Source organism: Sphaerodactylus townsendi, linkage group LG02, assembly GCF_021028975.2.
Source record: "Sphaerodactylus townsendi isolate TG3544 linkage group LG02, MPM_Stown_v2.3, whole genome shotgun sequence".
Lineage (NCBI taxonomy): Eukaryota > Metazoa > Chordata > Lepidosauria > Squamata > Sphaerodactylidae > Sphaerodactylus > Sphaerodactylus townsendi.
The window spans coordinates 178,534,015-178,551,978 of record NC_059426.1 but is presented as its reverse complement, the minus strand read 5'-3'; the positions used below and the strand labels follow the sequence as shown (position 1 = coordinate 178,551,978).

The following is a 17,964-nucleotide window of genomic DNA, read 5'->3' as shown; positions in this document are numbered from 1 at the left end:
GGAAGGAAGGAAGGAAGGAAGGAAGGAAGGAAGGAAGGAAGGAAGGAAGGAAGGGTGATGCACGCACGTTGCCTTGGGTTCCTGGGAGGAAGCACCGGATAAAAAGGTCAGGAATGAAGGGACTAAAGAGGCATTACACTTTTTAGGAACCAAAAGCCAACTTTTAATTATTTGACACCAAAAAAAACCTGGGCACACTTTTATGAACGGAACAAAAATATATACATCGACGGTCATACATATACAAAGGGTTCGTTTTGTGCATTCTGAACAGAATCAAGGATTATTTCCTGTATCTTTTTTTTAACGTGCCATAGCAAAAGAAACATTCTTTGCAGCTTCCGACAAGGCAGTCGTTTCAAGTGAACAAATTGCCATTCACAGTCGTTTCAAGTGAACAAATTGCCATTCACAGCTTAATGAAGAGAAAACATGTAAAATGAAAAACCTGTTGTGCGCAAACAGAGACGAATATGAGGCATGATTCTTTTTCAGTAAGGCTAGCAGCTGCCCTGATGACTGGGTCCTGAAAACCTGTGTGTGGGCAGAGAGGCGGCGCTTTCCCTCCTGCTATCGCAGGTGTTACTCAGAGGCAGTGGTGGGATTCAGCCGGTTTGCACCACTTCGACAGAACCGGTTGTTAAAATGGTGCTTGTCAACAACCAGTTGTTGAATTGGGGTGCTGTGTGGCTTCCAAGCTGTATGGCCGTGTTCTAGCAGCATTCTCTCCTGACGTTTCGCCTGCATCTGTGGCTGGCATCTTCAGAGGCAGATGCAGGCGAAACGTCAGGAGAGAATGCTGCTAGAACATGGCCATACAGCTCGGAAACCACACAGCACCCCAGTGATTCCGGCCGTGAAAGCCTTTGACAATATACAGTTGTTGAATTATTTGAATCCCACAACCGGAACCAGTTGTTAAATTATTTGAATCCCACCACTGCTCAGAGGGCCCCAACCTTGGATGGAGGACACCCCCCCCCCACACCCCCGGCAAGGAGAATAAAGCAACTGCTTGCTTCTTTGGGTCAGTACTTTAAACCTGGAGAAGTAGGATTTTAAGCGAGCAGGGGATTCTGGGGAACTGAGAAGTCAGGTCCCCTGTCTGGAGTGAAACGAAGCCATGGTGTTCTTGAGAAAATGACAGGCGTGCCGAAATGCCCTTCCCCCATCAAAGAGGGCACTGTCCAAATTAAAGTAGCTACACTTAAGCCATTGGTACAGGTGAAGGGTTACCAGTTTCCTCCCTGCCCACCCCTTTGTTTTGAGGTGTGTCTGAGCTTGGTCGTGGATGCAACGATTAACATGTTTCATTTATGTGTTTTCATGCACCTCCGTGGAAAGCGTCTCGCGGGTTGTTACATGGTCTTCTTTTCCGTGCCTTCGGCAGCCTCCGCCTTCTGCGCCGCGGGGAAAGCGTGGTGGTACAAATGTCTGTGTGTCGCGGCTGCACTGTAAAGTTTGTACAAAGCCTGCGGAGAGAAAGAGGGTTTGTGGGTCTGGAGAAAACTGTATGTTTAACGGTGTGTTCCGGGCTGGCTTAGTTGCTGGATTAGTGAATTAAGAGCTCTGGCACTAAAAGTTTATTGATGAGGACACGCACACACACACACACACTACAGAAGATAGTATTGTGGATGCAGAAGTCAGTATAGCTGCAAAGACATCTGGCAGAAACCACAGAAGCTGTTAAATCACATTTTCAAATTGGGGGCACCCTGGCTCCAATATAACACCTTGTTGGCCCCCGACTAAGGCCCCTTCCGCACATGCAGAATAATGCACATTCAATTCACTTTCACAATTGTTTGAAAGTGGATTTTGCTATTCCGCACGATAAAGTCCAGCTTCAAAGTGGATTGAAAGTGCATTATTCTGCACGCGCGGAAGGGGCCCAGGATAATAAGTTGAACAAACGTTACGAATGAAAAATCAGATCCGAATTTATTTTAGCCGCATAGTTCATGCACATTTCAGAATGATTCACGCTGCAGAATTTGATGTTGCCTTATGCCGAGTCAGACCATTGGGCCATCTTGCCTTATGCCGAGTCAGACCATTGGGCCATCTTGCACATTGCTCTGACTCGTAGCAGCTCTCCGAATTCTTGTGCTGCTACCTGAAAGTCTTTCTAAGTGGAGAGTTCCAATTCAGCAACTTCCACAAGTACAGCATCCATGCTCTACCACGGAATAAGTTGATGTAACTTGTTGTATATGGGTAGCCATGTTGATCAGCCGAAGAGCAAGGCTCAAGTCTAGTAGAAACTTAAAAGACCAAGAAGACTTTCAGGTTATAAGCTTTGGACAATCCAATCATCAAATGAAGAAGGTTTTTAAGATGCTACTGGACCTGAAGCTCACTTACTATGGAGTCTTCACTTCCACAGAATCAGAGTTGGAAGAGACCCCGAGGGCCATCAAATCCAACCCCCCCGCAATGCAGGAACACGTAATCAAAGCACTCCTGCTTGATGGCCATCCAGCTTCTGTTTAAAAACCTCCAAAGAAGGAGACTCCACCACACTCCGAGGTAGTGCATTCCCCTATCAGGAAGTTCTTCCTGATGTTTAGGTGGAATCTCTTCTCCTTCACCTTGAACCCATCACTCCTGGTCCTAGTCTCTGGAGCACCAGGAAACAAGCTTGCTCCCTCACCAACATGACATCTCTTCAAATATATAAACATGGCTATCATGTCACCTCTTAACCTTCTCTTCACCAAACTAAACATTCCCAGCTCCCCAAGTCTCTCCTCATAGGGCAAGGATTCCAGATCTTTTACCATTTTGGTTACCTTCCTCTGTACCCGTTCCAGCTTCTCAGTATCCTTGTTGAATTGCAGTACACAGAATTGTACTTTCTTCTAATCTACAACACACAGGCTCAGTCCTTTCTGGCTACAGGGACTTTGTACCATATTTGACCAAGGAAATCTCCATTAATTTCAGACAAAAATAAGTGGGGTGCTGTGTGGTTTCCGGGCTGTATGGCCGTGTTCGAGCAGCATTCTCTCCTGACGTTTTGCCTGCATCTGTGGCTGGCATCTTCAGAGGCCATACAGCCCGGAAACCACACAGCACCCCAGTGATTCCGGCCGTGAAAGCCTTCGACAAAAATAAGTGGTTTATGTATTGCCGTATAAATCTTGACTATGAATTAATCAAAACCATTTGCCACTGTAGTAATATTAAGTGAGGCACAACGACCCATCTAAGAAGATTTTATTTTCTCAAACCAGTTGCCTTCAATACCTAAGAGGGCCGGGATAAGATGGCCGAATTGTATTAGGTGTGGTTATTTTTGTTTATGCTTCGCAGATGATTTGACTTTGTAGTTTCTTCTTCGTTGCTCACTCCTGCCTACAGAACACCTTCATTTGATGGTACGAAGGAAATGGACTCATAACTGCTTTAAAAAGAGCCGCAGGAGAATGTAAGTGTCCTTCCTGAATTCTTCCTGCAATGTACTTAGTAACAGGAACTGACTACCTCCAGCTTTGAGTCAAACTACACATTACAGGTAGGCATGGGGCGATCTGTGGCCGATGACAGCATTTTAGACAAAAATTTAGCAGTTTAAAAATAGTTGAGATGGCTTGATCATGCCTGCCGTGTGCAAAAACAAAACAAAAGCAGCATGTGATATTGCCCCCCCACACACACACCCCTTTTCAAGCATCAAAGCAAAGCAAAGCATTTTATTGTCATTGTGCCTGCACAACGAAATTTACAGCAGCATTCCTTGATGCACACAATTTCAGACTCACACCCCATCCTCACTTTCCCCTTCCTCCACCCATCCCTACACAGCCCCAAACACATTGACACGAAGCCTCCGCGGAGTTCAGCATAGCCACAGCTCTAGAGTAGAAGCTGTCTCTGAGCCTCTTTGTCCTAGTTTTGATAGACCTGTGTCGTCTGCCGGATGGTGACAGTTCAAAAAGAGAGTGTGCTGGATGAGACGGGTCCCTCAGAATATTTGGGGCTTTCTTTAGGCTTTGGGAATTATAGGGTTCTTCCAAGGAGGGGAGAGGGCAGCCGATAATCCTCTGTGCAGTAGTAAGAACATAAGAACATAAGAACTAGCCTGCTGGATCAGACCAGAGTCCATCTAGTCCAGCATTCTGCTACTCGCAGTGGCCCACCAGGTGCCTTTGGGAGCTCACATGCAGGATGTGAAAGCAATGGCCTTCTGCTGCTGCTGCTCCTGAGCACCTGGTCTGCTAAGGCATTAGCAATCTGAGATCAAGGAGGATCAAGATTGGTAGCCATAGATTGACTTCTCCTCCATAAATCTGTCCAAGCCCTTTTTAAAGCTATCCAGGTTAGTGGCCATCACCACCTCCTGTGGCAGCATATTCCAAACACCAATCACACGTTGCGTGAAGAAGTGTTTCCTTTTATTAGTCCTAATTCTTCCCCCCAGCATTTTCAATGAATGCCCCCTGGTTCTAGTATTGTGAGAAAGAGAGAAAAATTTCTCTCTGTCAACATTTTCTACCCCATGCATAATTTTATAGACTTCAATCATATCCCCCCTCAGACGTCTCCTCTCCAAACTAAAGAGTCCCAAACGCTGCAGCCTCTCCTCATAAGGAAGGTGCTCCAATCCTTCAATCATCCTCGTTGCCCTTCTCTGCACTTTTTCTATCTCTTCGATATCCTTTTTGAGATGTGGCGACCAGAACTGAACACAGTACTCCAAGTGCAGTCGCACCACGGCTTTATATAAGGGCATGACAATCTTTGCAGTTTTATTCTCAATTCCTTTCCTAATTATCCCCAGCATAGAGTTTGCCTTTTTCACCGCTGCCATGCATTGAGTTGACATTCCCATGGAACTATCAACTAAGACGCCCAAATCCCTTTCCTGGTCTGTGACTGATAGCACTGACCCCTGTAGCGTGTATGTGAAGTTTGGATTTTTTGCCCCTACGTGCATCACTTTACATTTCGCTACATTGAACTGCATTTGCCATTTCTTAGCCCACTCACCTAATTTATCAAGGTCCACTTGGAGCTCTTCGCAATCCTTTGTGGTTCTTACCACCCTACATAATTTGGTATCATCTGCAAACTTGGCCACCACGCTACCCACCCCTACTTCCAGGTCATTTATGAATAAGTTAAAGAGCACTGGTCCCAAAACGGATCCTTGGGGGACACCACTCCCGACATCTCTCCATTGTGAGAACTTCCCATTTATACCCACCCTTTGTTTCCTGTTCCTCAACCAGTTTTTAATCCATAGGAGGACTTCCCCTCTTATTCCTTCATTGCTGAGTTTTCTCAACAGTCTCTGGTGAGGAACTTTGTCAAAAGCCTTTTGGAAATCCAAGTAGACAATGTCCACTGGTTCCCCCTTATCCACATGTCTGTTTACACCCTCAAAGAACTCTAGTAAGTTTGTAAGACAGGACTTGCCTCTACAAAAGCCATGCTGACTCTTCCTCAGCAGGTCTTGCTTTTCTACATGTTTAATAATTTTATCTTTAATGATAGATTCTACTAATTTACCAGGAACAGATGTCAAACTGACTGGCCTGTAATTTCCCGGGTCCCCCCTAGACCCTTTCTTAAAGATTGGTGTGACATTGGCCATCTTCCAGTCTTCAGGGATGGAGCCTGATTTCAGGGATAAGTTGCATATTAATGTGAGAACATCAGCAATTTCATGCTTGAGCTCTTTAAGAACTCTTGGATGAATGCAATCTGGGCCAGGGGATTTGGTAGCATTTAGTTTATCAATGGCTGCCAGAACTTCTTCCTTGTCTACCACTAACTTCGCTAGTTCCTCGGATTCACCTCCTAAGAAGCTTGGTTCAGGTGCAGGAATTTTCCTCACCTCCTCTTGGGTGAAGACAGATGCAAAGAATTCATTCAGCTTCTCTGCAATCTCCCTGTCACCTTTTAGCACACCTTTTGTTCCTTCATCGTCTAACGGACCTACCGCTTCCCTAGCTGGCTTCCTGCTTTTGATGTACTTGAAGAACTGTTTGTTGCTAGTCTTGATGTTCGCAGCCATGCGTTCCTCATAATCCTTTTTTGCCTCCCTTACAGCTAACTTGCTTCTCTTTTGCCACCATCTGTGTTCTCTCTGTGTTCTCTAGTGATCACCCTTTGGAGCGCCTTCCTATCTGCCACTGTGCAACTGGAGAACCATACACAGATGCAGTCGGTTAAGACACTCTCTATAGCACAGCGGTAAAAGGACACCAGGAGTTTTCCATTCAGTTGCTTAAAAGTCTCAGATAGTACAGTCTCTCAAGACATTTGGTATTTCAAAAGACACAGAAAGGAGCCAAATCTCATGGCAACGCTGCACGGTGGGCCTAGTGAAAATTGAGTCCTCGAGGCGATTTTTTAAACGGCTAAATTCTCAGCTAAAATGGCGTCAGTGGGGATGGATTGTCCCGTGTCTACCTGTGTTACACTGTCACATGGAGTTTGGATTCTCAGACGTTTCTCTGCCCTCCACTGCTCTTAAAGAGTCTTCAGTCCTCAAGATGTGCATCAATTTTGGGCAGTATCAACATACGGACCTAAACTACAGTCTAATCTGGGCTGGATGAACAGCTCCAAATGGCCACAGTTTCCCCCCTCTCCCTACACAGAATGGCCAACATCCCGTTCATAGGAATGATGCATTTCAATCCAGGCACAAAACATGGAGTCCAACGAAGCTGACCAAGTGACGACAAAGAAGAAGAGTTTGGATTTATACCCCACCTTTCTCTCCTGTAGGGGGACTCAAGGTGGCTTTTCCCTTCCTCTCCCCACAACAGACACCTGGTGAGGCAGGTGAGGCTGAGAGAGTTCAGAGAGAACTGTGACTAGCCCAAGGTCACCTAACAGGAACGTAGGAGTGTGGAAACACATCTGGTTCACCAGATAAGCCTCCACCACTCAGGTGGAGGAGGGGGGGGGACAAACCCAGTTCTCCAGATTAGAATCTACCTGCTCTTAACCACTATACCATGCTAAGTAAGCTTCTAGTGTCTAAGACTCTGTTAAGCAGCCTCAAGAACAGCCATTCTCAACCAGGTACCCTGGGGTGCCGTGAGCATGTCCCAGGGGTACCGCGGCAACACAACCGCCCCCCCCCCCGCTTCATTTTTGTGGTGTCTCCCACTGGTGCCACCAAGGACATGGAGCTGGCCCATGGGGCAGGGCCTGCCACAAGGTCAGCAGCCACCCCCACCCCCAGTGCTTCCCTTCACCCTGGGAGGGGAAGGTGGGGGGTGTGGCAAGCAGGGGCAATGGGAGAAAAAGGTGGAGGGTGGCGGCAGGGGTACCGTGAGATGTGAAGAGTGTGGTCAAGGGTACCCTGACCTCGAAAAGGTTGGGAAACACTGCTCAAGAAGTATGAGGGAAACCACTTCCTGAGTGTATCATTTTGAATTTCAAACCAAATGGAGCACATCTTTGTGCAACTTGGAGACCACCCAAATCACACAGACACGCAAAGCTACGTTACGAAGCTTCCAGCAGAAAAGCCACAACTACATGAGGTTCTGGCACATGCGCGCGCACACATACACAGCGACGGAAGCAGAAACAACCATCTGGCTTACCTCATTGGTGTTCCCCTGCAGGGAAAGCCATTGCAAAAATAAAACAGAAACATACATGGTGAAAACAAAGAACGGGCCGGGCATCATTTACAAAGTCTTGACACCCATCAGGTCAGCAGGCGGAAAACTGTCCGGCGGATTGAAACCTCCAACTAGAAGCCTGAATTTTTGTAAGCTCAGACCGTGCCTCACATTCAGCCAGAGGCGTATCTAGGGGAAATGGAGCCTGGGGCAAAAAATCTGAGTTTTCCCGCTGCCTCCGCCCCACCCAGCAAGCAGTGGCGGAGCTGCAATGGGGACATCTGGGGCGGCTCGCCCTGGGCATCGCCACTGCAGTCACATGTCAGAGTTGGGACTGGGGGCGTGTCAGGGCAGGGCAGGGGCGTAATGCCCATTGGGCAAGGTGGGCAGCTGCCCAGGGCATCACCTTGTGGGGGGCACCAAAAATGCAGGGTTTGTTTTGGGGTATTTTTAGTGGTTTTCAGTTTTTGGCCTGCAGGGGGTGCAGTTTTTAGGCTAGCGCAGGGGAAGGGAACCTGCGGCTCTCCAGATGTTCAGGAACTACAATTCCCATCAGCCCCTACCAGAATTGGCCATGCTGACAGAGGCTGATGGGAATTGTAGTTCCTGAACATCTGGAGAGCCACAGGTTCCCTACCCCTGGGCTAGCGGCACCAAACTTTCAGCGTATCATCCGGAGACTGTCCTTATGCTACCCCCCAAGTTTGGTGCAGTTGGGTTCAGGGAGTCCAAAGTTATGGACTCCCAAAGGGGGTGCCCCATCCCCCATTGTTTCCAATGGGAGCTAATAGGAGATGGGAGCTACACTTTTGAGGGTTCATAACTTTGGCCTCCCTGAACCAAACTGCACCAAACCTGGGGGGTATCATCAGGGCAGTTTCCTGATGAGATCCTGAAAGTCTTGAGACTGTGCCTTCAGAAATGCCCCCCCCCCCCCGGCAGCCTGCAACCCCCATTGACAGCAATGCAGAAAACTCAATGCAGAACAAAGATTCTTGGGCAAATTTCTGGGATGTTCCTGCAGGGGGCGCATTTTTGGACTATCGGCACCAAAATTTCATGGTATCATCTGGAGACTGTCCTGATGGCATCCCCCAAGCTTGGTGCAGTTTGGTTTAGTGGGGGCAAAGTTATGGACCCTCAAAAGGAGTATCATTAGGGCAGTCTCCAGATGATACCCTGAAATTTTGGTGCTGATACATCCAAAAATGCGCCCCCTGCAGGAACATCTTAGAACTCCTGAGCTCAAAGTGATCCTCCGGCATCAGCCGCCCAAGAAACTGGGAGTACAGGTATGATGTTAACAATACCTGTCCTCAGCAACCAACCCACAGAACAGTCGATTTTCAAGCCGGTGCTTCCAAAGGACAACCCATAAAGAGGACTGGTGGAAGTATTGGTCGTTCTGAATGTGTCTCTGCAGGTCATGTAATGGCTGGCATACCAGATTCCGGGCAGAGCAAAAGAACTACACAGCCACAGAACAGAGGAGGGCAACATCTCCTTTTCTCCAGCTGCGAATTTGGCACTTCTGGCTTCTGGCTAACTGTGTCTCCTCAAGGATTGCACAATTTAAGTTCCAGAATTAGGCCTAAAACCCCGGGCTCAGCCAAGGAGTGGGCAAAAGAACATAAACATAAGAACATAAGAACAAGCCAGCTGGATCAGACCAAAGTCCATCTAGTCCAGCTCTCTGCTACTCGCAGTGGCCCACCAGGTGCCTTTGGGAGCTCACATGCAGGATGTGAAAGCAATGGCCTTCTGCGGCTGTTGCTCCCAATCACCTGGTCTGTTAAGGCATTTGCAATCTCAGATCAAAGAGGATCAAGATTGGTAGCCATAAATCGACTTCTCCTCCATAAATCTGTCCAAGCCTCTTTTAAAGCTATCCAGGTTAGTGGCCATCACCACCTCCTGTGGCAGCAGATTCCAAACACCAATCACACGTTGCGTGAAGAAGTGTTTCCTTTTATTAGTCCTAATTCTTCCCCCCAGCATTTTCAACGAATGCCCCCTGGTTCTAGTATTGTGAGAAAGAGAGAAAAATTTCTCTCTGTCAACATTTTCTACCCCAGGCATAATTTTATAGACTTCAATCATATCCCCCCCTCAGCCGCCTCCTCTCCAAACTAAAGAGTCCCAAACGCTGCAGCCTCTCCTCATAGGGAAGGTGCTCCAGTCCCTCAATCATCCTTGTTGCCCTTCTCTGCACTTTTTCTATCTCCTCAATATCCTTTTTGAGATGCGGCGCCCAGAACTGGACACAGTACTCCAAGTGCGGTCGCACCACTGCTTTATATAAGGGCTTGACAATCTTTGCAGTTTTATTATGAATTCCTTTCCTAATGATCCCCAGCATAGAGTTTGCCTTTTTTTTTTTTGCCTTGAAACTCTGTGTCCCTGAAACTCTGTGCGTGTGCCGACGCTGTTTTCCTCCCCCCTGCACGTTCTACATTAAGAGGAATTCCCCAAAAGCTCTTACAGGGACTAACGCCAACCTTGCTAAGGGGCAATTGGCTAGCTTGAGGAGAACCAAAGGATGAAAATATAGAACGTAAAAACTGACTTGCGGGTTCAGACCAAGGACCACCTATGTTCACTGTCCAATTTCTAATGGGGTCCAGACAGAGAGCTGGGATCTCAAAAGGAGTGCACCTGATGGAATACGGTCGCCAGTTCCAGGTCGGAAAATTCCTGGACAGGCTGCCACCCTCCAAAGCAGCCATTTTCTCCAGGGGAAACTAACTCTGTGCCAGGTGTAATTTTAGGAGATCTCTATATCCCAACTGAGGGTGTGCAGCCCTACTCAATGGCAACCTCATTCCAAGGTAATCAGAGGTCAACGGAACGAGGAGGTTGCATTGCTAGTTTTCTCTGTGACTACTAGCTACTGGTGAACCACTCAGCTCCAGCTATTTGCTAAATCCTTTCTTTAAGACATCTCTGCTAGCAGACCTCACAACACTGCATGAAGATTAAGGTGATTTCTAAGTGGTGCGAGGAATGGGTTTGTCGTCCCAGCCACCATCACAGGATGTCAAGAAGCTCTAGAGCAGTGATAACCAATAAGAACATAAGAACAAGCCAGCTGGATCAGACCAGAGTCCATCTAGTCCAGCTCTCTGCTACTCGCAGTGGCCCACCAGGTGCCTTTGGGAGCTCACATGCAGGAGGTGAAAGCAATGGCCTTCTGCTGCTGCTGCTCCCGAGCACCTGGTCTGCTAAGGCATTTGCAACCTCAGATCAAGGAGGATCAAGATTGGGAGCCATAGATCGACTTCTCCTCCATAAATCTGTCCAAGCCCCTTTTAAAGCTATCCAGGTTAGTGGCCATCACCACCTCCTGTGGCAGCATATTCCAAACACCAATCACATGTTGCGTGAAGAAGTGTTTCCTTTTATTAGTCCTAATTCTTTTTTGAGCCTGTGGACATCCTTGGAATTCTGGCACAGTGTGGTGGGCACAACCACAACACGGCTGCCTCAAAATGTCCGCCACAGGAGTTACAGCCTGTCACAAAATGGTGGCCTAGTTTACCTTCAGACACATAGGGAAAATCCCTAGGCTATGGTGGCAGCTGAAGCCAAAACAATATTTTTTTAAAAACTTGCAGAAATTCCAATGGCCAATCAGAAAGTCATAATGGGCAAAAGCCTCACCTGGCATGACCAAGAAACCGAAACACATTTGTCAGACACTAAGAAAAGTATTGGGAGGTATTCAGAGGTGGGATCCAGCAGGTTCTTGCAGGTTCCCGAGAGTAGGTTACTCATTATTTGTGTGTGCCGAGAGGGGGTTACTCATTGGTGATTTTGCCCCATGATTTTTGCCTTAGTTACGCCCCTCCTCTCAGCAGTAGCGCGCAGAACTTGAAGCAGGCTAGCAGGAGGTGCACCGGTGTGCATGGCAGCCTGCGCCTGCGTGCATTCCTTTCCTGCACAAGGACCGGTGCAGCGGCTGCATCCTTGCCAAGCCCCGCCCAGGAATGCCCCGCCCCTGGAATGCCTGGCCACGCCCCTGTCGTGCCCTGCCCAGCCCCACTGGTGCTATGCCACAGTTTGAATCTCACCACCATGGGAACCTGTGCCTAAAATTTTTGGATCCCACCACTGGAGGTATTATAGCGCTCACAGGCACCATGTTGTGGACTCTTGTTCTAGAGCTTTCAGACAAGGATAATTTAACCCTTTTAATTCACGTAAACTTGTGTATACTTCCTTCAGGTCTATTAAACCTCATCACTTCTAAGTCTTTCTTATAGATAGCTGCCATCAAGTCAGCGTGGCGTAGTGGTTAAGAGCAGGTGGGTTCTAATCTGAAGTTTTTTGATTCCCCACTCCTCCACCTGAGCGGCAGAGGCTTATCTGGTGAACCAGATTTGTTTCCCCACTCCTACTTTCCTGCTGGGTGACCTTGGGCCAGTCACAGCTCTTTGGAACTCCCTCAGTTCCATCTACCTCACAAGGTGTCTGTTGGGGGGAGAGTGGGGGGAGGAGTCTGTAAGCCACACTGAGTCTCCTTACAGGAGAGAAAGGTGGGATACAAATCCAAAATCATCATCATCTTCTTCTTCTTCACAGCTGACTCATGGAAACGCTGTAGGGCAGTGCTGGTGAACCTTTGGCACTCTAGATGTTATGGACTACAGTTCCCATCAGCCCCTGCCAGCATGGCCAATTGGGGCTGATGGGAATTGTAGTCCATAACATCTGGAGTGCCAAAGGTTCACCACCACGGCTGTAGGGTTTTCAAGGCAAGAGACATTCAGAGGCGGTTTCTCAGTGGCTGCCTCCATGTGGGCCGAGAGTTCCAAGAAAACTGTGGCATGCCCAAGGTCACCCAGCCGGCTTACAGGAGAGCAATGGGGAATCAAACCTGGTCCTCCAGATCAGACTCCGCCCCTCTTAACCACTACACTGTGCTGGCTCTCCTTAAAGAGAGACACAGAGGTTCTAAAGGCCCGCTCCAGAAACATCACACGCTTACCTGGTCCCACAGCGCAGCAGCCACCTGGTCTATGACGGCCCCGAGCTCTCTGTACTCCCCCGAATACCTAATGTATGCCCACGTGCAGAGGGTGATCAAGGTCAGCCCCATGATCATGTTGCACAGACTGGCTATGATGTCCAATCCAATGAAGCCGGTGACGCCGGCCGTCACGTAGGTGATGAAGATGACCACAAAGAGGGTGGCCGGCGTGCGGGCGGCGTGGAAGATGTTCTTGCTGTCGTTGTGCTTGATGTACTGGACATAGACCTCGTCAATCTCGTTCTCCAGCTGCTGGAGGTATCGGCGGCTGAACTCCTCGCCCCCCATCTTCTTCACGCTCCGGAACTGCCGCACCGCCTCCTCTTTCAGCTCCAAGTGTTTGCTCTGGAGGTCGCTGGGGGCAAGGAAGGGCCTATCGCCTCCACACACCTGCAGAGGTTAACAGGAGGGGGGAAGGAAACAAAAATCAAGATGAAGAGAAGAAGAAGAAGAGTTTGGATTTCTATCCCCCCTTTATCTCCTGCAGGAGACTCAAAGGGGCTGACAATCTCCTTGCCCTTCCCCCCTCACAACAAACACCCTGTGAGGTAGGTGGGGCTGAGAGAGCTCCAAGAAGCTGTGACTCGCCCAAGGTCACCCACCTGGTGCGTGTGGGAGTGCAGAAGCTCATCTGGTTCCCCAGATAAGCCTCCACAGCTCAAGCGGCGGAGCTGGGAATCAAACCCGGTTCCTCCAGATTAGATACACGAGCTCTTAACCTCCTACGTCACTGCTGCTCCTATTAGCGGCTTACTCCTGTATACAGTTCTGTTTGCGAGCCTGAAGTGCCGCTAAGGCGCAGCTGGTTTAGGGGACCCTTCACGGGGGTTTCGAGGCAAGAGATGAATGGGGGTGGTTTGTCATTGCCTGCCTCTGTGTAGTGACCCTAGACCAGGGGTCTGCAACCTGCGGCTCTCCAGATGTTCATGGACTACAATTCCCATCAGCCCCTGCCAGCATGGCCAATTGGGAGCTCACGTGCGGGATGTGACAGCAAGGGCCTTCTGCTGCTGCTGCTGCTGCTGCTCCCGAGCACCAGGTCTGCTAAGGCATTTGGAATCTCAGATCAAGGAGGATCAAGATTGGTAGCCATAGATCGATTTCTCCTCCATAATCTGTCCAAGCCCCTTTTAAAGCTATCCAGGTTAGTGGCCATCACCACCTCCTGTGGCAGCATATTCCAAACACCAATCACACGTTGTGTGAAAAAATGTTTCCTAAAGAACATAAGAACAAGCCAGCTGGATCAGACTAGAGTCCATCTAGTCCAGCTCTCTGCTACTCGCAGTGGCCCACCAGGTGCCTTTGGGAGCTCACACGCAGGAGGTGAAAGCAATGGCCTTCTGCTGCACCTGGTCTGCTAAGGCATTTGCAAGCTCCGATCAAGGAGGATCAAGATTGGGAGCCATAGATCGACTTCTCCTCCATAAATCTGTCCAAGCCCCTTTTAAAGCTATCCAGGTTAGTGGCCATCACCACCTCCTGTGGCAGCAGATTCCAAACACCAACCACGTGTTGCGTGAAGAAATGTTTCCTTTTATTAGTCCTAATTCTCCCAACCAGTATTTTCAATGGAGGCCCCCTGGTCTTGCGTTGCCTGACATCTAGCTAAGCCAAGAGTCCACTCCTGCTAATTCCCTACTCTAAAAGGGAGAGACTTCCCAACACTTCAGCTAATAAGTCATGGCACCAAAGTTTGGCAACTCCATCCGCAAGGAAGTCTCCCTCCATCAGTGTCTTCCACCAACAGGTGAATATTTTTTGTCCCATTTGGAATACCCCCAATAACAGTTATTGTCCCTCGGTCACAGCTGCAGTGTTGTTTATGTGTTCTTATATAATTATTTTATCATTTTAAATGCATTTTAGTTGAAGACTTGATTGAGGGGAAAGGTGGCATTAAAATGTTTTAAATAAATAAATGGCAGCTTTGAGAGTAAGTGCCAGCAGTCAAGTGGGCTTTTTCGCCCAATTCCCTGGCTGAAACGTTTTGGAAAACAATCTTGTTCGCACGTCTCTTTCACACATTCTCTGGGAAATCAGGAGCGGGGGTTCAGGGGAGCACGAATGGGATAAAAATGAATGTAGAAGCTAGATCAAGCAGAACTTGTTGCCTCCTAAATAAAGAGGATTGCGAAGAGCTTTAAGCGGACCTTGATAAATTAGGTGAGTGGGCTCAGAAATGGCAAATGCAGTTCAATGTAGCAAAATGTAAAGTGATGCACATAGGGGCAAAAAATCCAAACTTCACATACACGCTACAGGGGTCAGTGCTATCAGTCACAGACCAGGAGAGGGATTTGGGCGTCTTAGTTGATAGTTCCATGGGAATGTCAACTCAATGCCTGGCAGCTGTGAAAAAGGCAAACTCTATGCTGGGGATCATTAGGAAAGGAATTGAGAATAAACTGCAAGGATTGTCATGCCCTTATATAAAGCAGTGGTGCGACCACACTTGGAGTGCTGTGTTCAGTTCTGGTCGCCACATCTCAAAAAGGATATTGAAGAGATAGAAAAAGTGCAGAGAAGGGCAACGAGGATGATTGGAGGACTGGACCACCTTCCTTATGAGGAGAGGCTGCAGCGTTTGGGACTCTTTAGTTTGGAGAGGAGACGTCTGAGGGGGGATATGATTGAAGTCTATAAAATTATGCATGGGGTAGAAAAGGTTGACAGAGAGAAATTTTTCTCTCTTTCTCACAATACTAGAACCAGGGGGCATACATTGAAAATGCTGGGGGGAAGAATTAGGACTAATAAAAGGAAACACTTCTTCACGCAACGTGTGATTGGTGTTTGGAATATGCTGCCACAGGAGGTGGTGATGGCCACTAACCTGGATAGCTTTAAAAGGGGCTTGGACAGATTTATGGAGGAGAAGTCGATCTATGGCTACCAATCTTGATCCTCCTTGATCTCAGATTGCAAATGCCTTAGCAGACCAGGTGCTCAGGAGCAGCAGCAGCAGCAGGCCATTGCTTTCACCTCCTGCGTGTGAGCTCCCAAAGGCACCTGGTGGGCCACTGCGAGTAGCAGAGTGCTGGACTAGATGGACTCCAGTCTGATCCAGCTGGCTTGTTCTTATGTTCTTAAGACTACTGATCCTGCATCCAGAGTCCGCTTATTATTGGCCCCAAGAGCTAACACCAGCTCAAGTCTTCCAAGGTCCATGGCGCCAAAGGTGATCCTGCCAAACAGCAATCTCATGTCAACCCTGACGGGTCCCAGCTTACCTCTTCCATTCGCCGGTTGTAAGTGTCCTTGGAGGTGGCAACAGCAGCCAAGTTATTTGCTTCTGCTGTGGCCTGTAGGGAGAGACAGGTAGTGTCGGGGTGAACATGAACACCTGAAGCTGTCACACACTTGGTCCATCAAAGTCCATGCTCTCTACTCAGACCAGCCGAAACTCTCCAAGGTCTCAGGTAGAGGTCTTCCACATTACCTGGTCCTTAACTGGAGCTGACAAGGATAGAACCTGGGACCTTTAGCTTTCCAAGAAAATGCTCTCCCACTGAGCCACAGGCCCTCCTCTGAAAGGGTATGTTGAAAAGTACTTCCATTTCATCCACCTGCAATGTTTATTGTGAACATATGAAGATGCCTCCTTCTGAATGGTCCATCCCTTGGACCATCTAGATCAGGGGTCTTCAAACTATGGCCCTCCAGATGTTCAAGGACTACAATTCCAATGGCCAAGTGGCAGGGCTGATGGGAATTGTAGTCCATGAACATCTGGAGGGCCATAGTTTGAAGACCCCTGATCTAGATCAATATTGGTTCTCCAGCTGAGGTCTTTCATATCACCGACTGCAATGGTGGGATCCAAACATTTTAGTAACGGGTTCCCATGGTGGTGGGATTCAAACTGTGGCGTCGCGCCAATGGGGCTGGGTGGGGCCTGACGGGGGCGTGGCCGGGCATTCTGGGGGCGGGGCATTCCTGGGCGGGGCTGTGGCAAGGACGCAGCCGCTGCGCCGGTCCTTGGGCGGGAAACGAATGCATGCAGGCGCAGGCTGCCACGCACGCCGGTGCACCTCCTGCTAGACTGCTTCCAGTTCTGCACGCTACTGCTGAGAGGAGGGGTGTCACTAAGGCAAAAGTCACGGGGCAAAATCACCAATTAGTCACCCCCTCTCGGCACACACAAATAATTAGTAACCTACTCTCGGGAACATGTGAGAACCTGCTGGATCCCACCTCTGGTTATGTCCAATTCCACCAGGGTGGAGGGCTAGGCTATCTATTAAGTCGCCATCTTGATTTGCTTGTTCTAGCCGTTGTTTTTGGATTATGTTTTTAAATTTTAATCTGTAAAGTATGTTTTAATGCTGTTTTATATGTACCTGTACACCGGCCAGAGCCCTTCAGGTGTGGGCAGTATAACACATTTAATAAATCATCTTCATCATCTCCTGCCAGATCTTCCGTGGTGGTCTCCCATCCAAGTACCAACCCTGCTTAGCTTCTCAGATCTGACAAGATCGGGCTACGCCAGCCCACCTTCCCCCCCCCCCCCGCCCGCCCCCAAGAACCCTATTAGCTGCCTCAATTGATCGCTCGAAAATATGCTTCTGAACACACCACTTGCCCTGGGAACACAAGGCTTACCTGCAGCATGGACTTCGGATGAGGCAGCTCTTCTCCTTGGTAGATCTTGATATAGGCCTGGAACGGGAAAAAACAACAACAATTGAGGTTAGTCTGAAACGTATGCACAGAACAAGTTGCAGAGATTGAGAACCAGTGCGGCTTAGCAGATGAGGACTGGGAAAGCCTCAGTTCATAGAATCATAGAGTTGGAAGAGACCCCTAAGGGCCATCAAGTCCAACCCCCTGCAATGCAGGAACACACAATCAAAGCACTCCTGACAGATGGCCACCCAGCCTCTGTTGAAAAACCTCCAAAGGAGACTCCATCACACTTCGAGCAGTATTCCACTGTCGAACAGCCCTGACTGTCAGGAAGTTTTTCTTGATGTTTAGGTTGAATCTCTTTTCCTGCACTTTGAATCCATGACTCCTGGTCCTAGTCTCTGGAGCGGCAGAAAACAAGCTTGCTCCCTCACCAACATGACATCCTTTCCAATATCTAAACATGGCTCCTCTTCACCCAACTAAGAATACCCAGCTCAGATCCTTGCTGTGCAAGAGAAGCTTGTAAAGTGACCTTGGACCAGTGTGAGTCACATACTGATCTACCGCACAGGGTTGTTGTGAGGGTAAACCAGAAAAGGGAAGAATGTGATATGTACTTTGGCTCCTCAGTGGAGAGAGAAAAGTGGGGCATTAATGAAGGAAGGAAGGAAGGAAGGAAGGAAGGAAGGAAGGAAGGAAGGAAGG

General features: G+C 48.6%; 1 protein-coding gene across 1 annotated transcript in view; it reads right to left on the bottom strand.

Annotated features, from left to right (window-relative positions):
• Window positions 1-870: 870 nt before the first annotated feature.
• Window positions 871-17,964, bottom strand: part of ATL1 (atlastin GTPase 1) — a 19,500-nt gene continuing 2,406 nt past the window's right edge. The window contains exons 3-7 of the mRNA XM_048484690.1: window positions 17,233-17,325; window positions 15,858-15,929; window positions 12,583-13,014; window positions 7,575-7,589; window positions 871-1,472 (exon numbers count right to left, since the gene is read on the bottom strand). Of these exons, the coding sequence (XP_048340647.1) occupies window positions 1,359-1,472; window positions 7,575-7,589; window positions 12,583-13,014; window positions 15,858-15,929; window positions 17,233-17,325 (726 nt within the window). The 3' untranslated portion in view covers window positions 871-1,358. The remainder of the gene's footprint in view (window positions 1,473-7,574; window positions 7,590-12,582; window positions 13,015-15,857; window positions 15,930-17,232; window positions 17,326-17,964) is intronic.